The sequence below is a fragment of the Choloepus didactylus genome, chromosome 2 (genome assembly GCF_015220235.1).
Source record: "Choloepus didactylus isolate mChoDid1 chromosome 2, mChoDid1.pri, whole genome shotgun sequence".
Taxonomy (NCBI): Eukaryota; Metazoa; Chordata; class Mammalia; order Pilosa; family Megalonychidae; genus Choloepus; species Choloepus didactylus.
This window is the reverse complement of record NC_051308.1, coordinates 151,909,308-151,915,301: the sequence shown is the minus strand read 5'-3', so window position 1 is coordinate 151,915,301 and position 5,994 is coordinate 151,909,308. Positions and strand designations below refer to the sequence as shown.

The 5,994-nt window shown below is 51.0% G+C and overlaps 1 protein-coding gene across 1 annotated transcript; it reads right to left on the bottom strand.

Annotated features, from left to right (window-relative positions):
- Nucleotides 1–687: 687 nt before the first annotated feature.
- On the bottom strand, nucleotides 688–5,495 carry BARHL2 (BarH like homeobox 2). Its single transcript, XM_037815891.1, has 3 exons — nucleotides 4,854–5,495; nucleotides 2,848–3,073; nucleotides 688–1,000 (listed from the first exon to the last, which is right to left on the bottom strand). The coding sequence occupies exons 1-3, from the start codon at nucleotides 5,473–5,475 to the stop codon at nucleotides 688–690; spliced, it is 1,161 nt and encodes a 386-aa protein (XP_037671819.1). The 5' UTR covers nucleotides 5,476–5,495.
- Nucleotides 5,496–5,994: the final 499 nt, after the last annotated feature.

Here is a 5,994-nt window from a genome sequence, read left to right as displayed (position 1 = left end):
TCAAAAAGACATGAAAAGAAAACTCATGTGTTTACTAACGTATATAAGGGACTCTTTTTTGGACAGCATATAATAAATATGATATATCACTTATCACTCAGCCTTTCAAATGTACATTGTTTTCATATTATGGAGCATGCCACTTTTCCAAAAGAAAAAAAGGTCATGAGAAATCAGTGCAAAGTTCTCAGTTACTTTCCTCTTTTCTACGGAGCAGACAGAATGTCCACAGCGACGCCTTCTGCCTCCGAGTCTGAGGCTGTCTGTCCATCTACAATTCTCTCTGCCCGTGCAGCTGCCTCTCTGTTCCCTTCTTTCTTCCCTCCTTACACCCTCCCCCCTCCCTTCTGTTTGTCCCTAAAGTCATTTTTTTTTTAAAGAACTTGAGGTTTTGTTTTTGTTGATGTTTTGACTTACTGGTAGCACTTTGCGTGGGGTCAGCGTTTTCGCCAGTCAGACTGCTGTGGGGGAGCTTTCCAGCCCTGTCTCTGGGGTGGGGAGATGGAGGGCAAAGGGCTGGCTCCTCCTGGGGGACCCCCTGCCCGTTAGCAAGCATCTTCCTCTTCTACTTCTCTGCCTCTCGGGGTCGGCCACAAGGGAGGCTCCGTAGTTCGGTACCGGGAGAGGAGGGACAGTTGTCCGGGTCGGGGCGGGAATGGAAGGGACTGCAGCGCCGTGGCTCGCTCTTCACCGGGGGTGCGGGGTGCCCGGGATGGGATTAGACAAAGGATTCAGGGCCGGCTGCCCCCCGGGTCCCAGGCCGTGGATGAGCACGCGGGGTACGAGGGGCCGCTGCAGCTGGGGATGGGGCGCCGGAGGAGTCCGGTACATGCTGCTGTACATGGCAGCGGCGGCCGCTGCCGCGGTGGTACTGTCCATGCTGCCCAGCAGGCTTGGGTGGTAGAAATAAGGCGACGGAAACATCCTCTGCAGCGCCGAGTAGTTCCCTGCCTCGGCTAACAGCTCCAGGCCCACCGCAGTCTGCCTTTTCCACTTGGTTCTGAAAGAAAGCGGGCGTGAACGCACCCGGCGGCTGTGGGTACCGTCCGGGCGCCGCGGCCCCTGCCCGACCCCCTCCCGCCGCCTCATCTCCCGGGTGGCAGGAAGACTCAGATAGCTTTGAGCACTGGGAATGCACCGCACATCCTGCCCCCACCGTGCTCACAGAAGGACACAAACCCAAATCAATTTCTCGTTAATTACACCCTCAACATCTGAGACACTCACAAATAAAATCCTACAAGCTTTGCGCCGCTTCCTGGCCCTGTGTTCTACCATATAGTTTGGCTACTTCCTGCAACTTTCCCGGGAGCTAAATGAGTCCCCTCTTCCCGCAGGCGCGGGCGGTCTTCTCCCTCCTCCCATAGTTCCCCTCCTGCGTTCCCCCCCCCTCCAAACAGTCCCAGTGTGTCCACTCTCTACTCCTCCCCTCCTCCAAGAGAGAAAAAAATACAAACAAAGGGATGCAAAGGACCCAGAGACTCCTGAGCCTTGGACCCCGGTCCCTCTTAGTCCCCAGAGCTGTGGAGACACATCTCTCTCTGCCTGACAGTACCTTGCATTGGGTGGGGGCTTAGGGTGGGAAGGGCAACAAGGTTTCTAAACAGAATTCGTTTGAGGGAGGGCTTTCCCAAGGGGACGGTACATCGGGGCCATTCGAGGTGGGGGAGGCATTTCAAGATATTTTCTCCTCGGGGAGAGAGTAACAATTAAAACCTGTGATCAGCTTTTCTCGTCTGCTCCCACTCCACCACATACCGGCTACCAAGAAGAGGTGAGCGAGCTTTTGATTAAATGCCTTATGTCCGCACGCAGGGCTGGTGGGCTATCCATACCCGGCAGCTCCAGCCAAATTAATAAACATGTCGCCCATTTTAAATTGGCTACAAATGACACTAATGTTTTCCGACAGAATTAGGGTGGCTGAAACCGTATGTAATGAGACAGAAAATTATGGTAAAGATGACAACTGGATGGGCATTTCCAACCACACTTATGGACGATTAAAACACAAATGATAGAAAATAAGGGGGAGGGAAAAAATCGAGACAAGGGAGACAGACGCCAGGCTTGGAAACACAGTATAGCCTAAGCCTCCGAATGCCCGGATTCTTCAAGTGCTGCCAGGCCCTTTACAAATTCCTCTTCCAGGGAAGCAGCAGTTCCCGGCGAGCTCTCCTGCACCCCTTCTCTCTATCAAAGCAAGCGGAAGCGGCAAGTACAGGAGACAGACCCCTGGATCAGACGCTTGGACAGCTGCTCAATTCTCCAGCCTGCGGCCGCTGACCCAACACTACCCCAGCTGGGCTTGCCAAGCCAAGGTGGCTGTGCTCCGACCCTAATTCTTGCAGCTGTCTCACAGGCCAAGATAAGAACATTAAACTAAGAGGGGTGCAGCCACTCTGCTGGACCACAGTAGCTGGGCAGTGTTGCTGGTTCAGGACGTTAGGAACCAGGCCTGGGGCAGGCCCAACATGTGTGCTTCACTAGCTTTTTGGGCCTGCGTGGAGGTACACAGATGTCTCAATTTGAGAATGTGTGGTTTAATTAAATTGGGGGTAAAGTTGGGATGGAGAGCGGTTTCAGCAGCTCGGATTTGAATGGGAAAGAAGCACGTGTTAAGACTCTTAGAACGCAAAATTCTCCAAACTTCTGCTGTACTGAAGTCTTTCTTACCTGGAGGGGTGTGGCTAATCCCCACTCCAGCCTGAAAACACCTAAATGCCCACTCCTGGCTCTCTGACTCTTGGGCCCTAAAATCTCCCAGGGGTAGGGATAAAGAGAGTGGTACAATGGTCATGACGTAGCTGGCTAGTCACCTTTGCTCCCCCTGACAGCATCCCTCACCTGCGGTTCTGGTACCAGGTCTTGACCTGGGTGTCAGTGAGGTTGAGTGCAGCAGCCAAATCCATGCGATCCTGCACGCTCAGGTACTTTTGCCGCTCAAAGCTACGCTCCAGTTGATTGAGCTGGTGGTCTGAGAAAGCCGTCCTGGCTTTGCGAGGCTTCTTGGCTCTCACAGGGGGACTCTCTCGGCTACTGGTAATCTCCCGGTCTCCTTCTTCCTTTGTTCCTACGATAGAAAGCCAACCACAACCACAACTTAGCCTGGAATGGCACACAGTTCCACATTTCCGAGCCAGCTGCTGGTCTCGGGGGACTACACACTGCCACCACACCCACCCCACTCCCCAAGCATGTAAACACACTTGGGCCTGAGCCAGTGTGGAGGAGGATCATTTCTGGCTAGAAAGTGTGGGGTCTTGTGCGACACATCTGAAAGGTTTCTAAGGGGTTTCTGATCTTCACATTGTTGGAAGTTAAAAAGAAAAAAAAAATATGTTTTAATAAATGGTCCATTTGTTAGTGTTGTTTCCTTGGTTGGGGAAAGACTCTATTCCTTTCCTTTATTGTTTTCATTATGACTTCATTTTTCTGGTTTGCAAACCATTCTATTTTGTTTTGTTTTGATTTTAGGAGCGGCACCTTTTTTTGTTTACTGCAAGTTACAGGCATTTGTTTTTTCTTTTCCCAGATGCACTTGGGAAATGTTGAAATCAAGCTCTCTGCAGTCGCATGCATCCAGTCTTTTAAAGCTTCAGAAAGATATGTCATCCGACACCGAGTTGAGCTCAAAATCACTGAGCCCATCCAGGTGACAGCACAGAGATTTCCGGATTCTATTTGTCAACTTTGGTTTTTTACTGAAATGCTGGGAAATCGATATGTCAATCCCTCTCTGTTTGTACCCGTTTTTGCAGTGCTCCTTGATCTTCCCTGTAGGAAGAACAATAATCTCTCTAATTGACCCACTGGGGAGGTTGGTGCACAAAAAATCGCCAGCCCAGACTGTACATCTGTTTTGGGCACTGTTATGCTAATGCTAAAATAGTAAAATGAGGAGCCAATATCCTACTTTCCAGACAGTCTGCATACATCTCTCCCAAACACAGCAAGAATTAATAATAATAATAAACCTATCAGTAAAGGATAAAAATAACTCTCCTTGTATGTTGAAACTTCTGTCATGCAAAGACCAGAGTACTTACTTTTGAAATTGTCTGAGGCAAAAATGGGAAAAAAGGAGCTGAAGGACAATTACAATAGTGATCTTCTGTTTTTACAAAAATAGATAAATTCAGTTCCATAAAATTTTACTTTTATAAATATTGTCTACCAATTCCTTGCAAGGAATCAAAAATCTTACCAAGATCTGATACTCGGTTGGGACTGTGGTAAGAAGGGTGCTTTAAAACATTAATTATAAATTTTTTCAGTGACAACTTCCCTATATTAATCATGATCTAATTTTAAAAGTTGCTTTATAAATCAACTTGAATTTTTTTCCTTCATCAAAGCTGATAATTCCTGTGATGGTGTTTCAAAAATATGGTGGGAGTGGGGAAAGAAATCATTTGCATTAAAGAACGAACACCAGGCTATGATAACGCCTCTAAACACTAGGCTTGCTAGGTCTGCTTCTCTTTCTCATCTCCCCACATTCCCACTCCCAAGGTCTCGGCTAGAAAAACCTCAAGCCTATTCCTTTTACCAACAAAAGTATTTCCCATCAGATCCCATCCGCTGCCCCCCCCCAATAAATTAAATTAAATAAAACAAAGAAAGGAGCTGGATGGCCTGAATGAAGTAGAAATGTAACAATAAACAGAACTTCGGACGAGTCCCCAAATCGCACGCCCAGGCCTCCATCCACCTTGCAATCTGTTGACCTTCACCCAATCGCCAGAGAAGCTCTTGGAATAATTATCAGAGATTCGCCGGAGGCTGAAGGGGAGAAAGGGAACCCAGAGGAAAGGGTAGACGGCTGAAGGAGCCAGGGCGGCGCGACTCACCATGGCATTTGATGTCGCTCTGGGAATCTTCCCGCTTGTCGAGTTTGGTTTTGCTCTCCTCCTGCTCCAGCTTTGGCCTGAAGCTCTCGTGCACTGCGTTTGTCTCTTGCTTCGGGGTGTGATGGGGAGAGGAGACGCTGGTACTGTAGGGTGCACACGCCGCCAAAGGTTTGCTGTCGCCCAAGATGTCCTTAATTAAAAAAGAAGAGGTGGAAGTCCTGGGGGCCGAGGCTGCCGAGCCCAGCTGCTGGGCAGGCGGCGGCGGCTGCTGCTGCTGCGGCAGCTGTTGTTGGGGCGAAGGCTGCAAACTTTGCGTCGGAGCCGCGGCTGGAGGCGGCGGCTGCTGGCTGTGGTGGAGGTGGTGGTGGTGCTCGGGCCCGTCTGCTACCAGATGTGGCTCCGGGGGCTCCATCGTGACCGAGATTGGAGAAGAAGGCGCCGTTCCTACGGTATCAATCTCCGAGCAGGGGGACGGGGTGGCCTGACTCCTAAAATCCGTGGTCCTGGCCTCGCCGAGCGGACGGAAATCTCCATTCATCATGCCGGGGCTGCCCGAACTGGCACTGGACAAAATCGTATCTATTCCAAAACTTGACCCGCTGGCCCCTTCCATTGTTGTCATTTCTACATGAGGTCCACGCCACTCCGCCGCTCAGCAGCCGGCCGGACAAAGCAAAGCAATCTATCGATCGTAAAACAAACACTAAACAATGTTGCGCTGCTTACAAAAAAAAAAAAAAAAAAAGTGGGGCGGGGATGATGAAGGAAGGATAATTGGGAGGTGACAATCGATGAACCCTTTCGATACAACTTTCTTTTTTTTTCCTTATGCAAAAAGTAGGGTATGGGGAAAAAGAAAGACGGGGGAAAAGTTACAAAAATTTTTGAGAAAGCGCGGAACGTGCACTCCCGGAACGACCGCGCACGTGGGAAGCCAGTGCTGACGCCGGGGACCCGGTCGAAGGCGCAGGCGGCAGAAGGCGACCCCGACGCCGCCGCTGCCGCCGCCGCCGCCTAGGTCTGCCCACAGCCTGGCACCGGGCGGCGGCGGCGGCGGCGGCGGCGGAACTGGCAGGTGCAGCGACCGCGAAGCGCAGCCGCCCGCGCGCCCTCGGTACTCCCCGGCGGTTTCGCGAGGTGG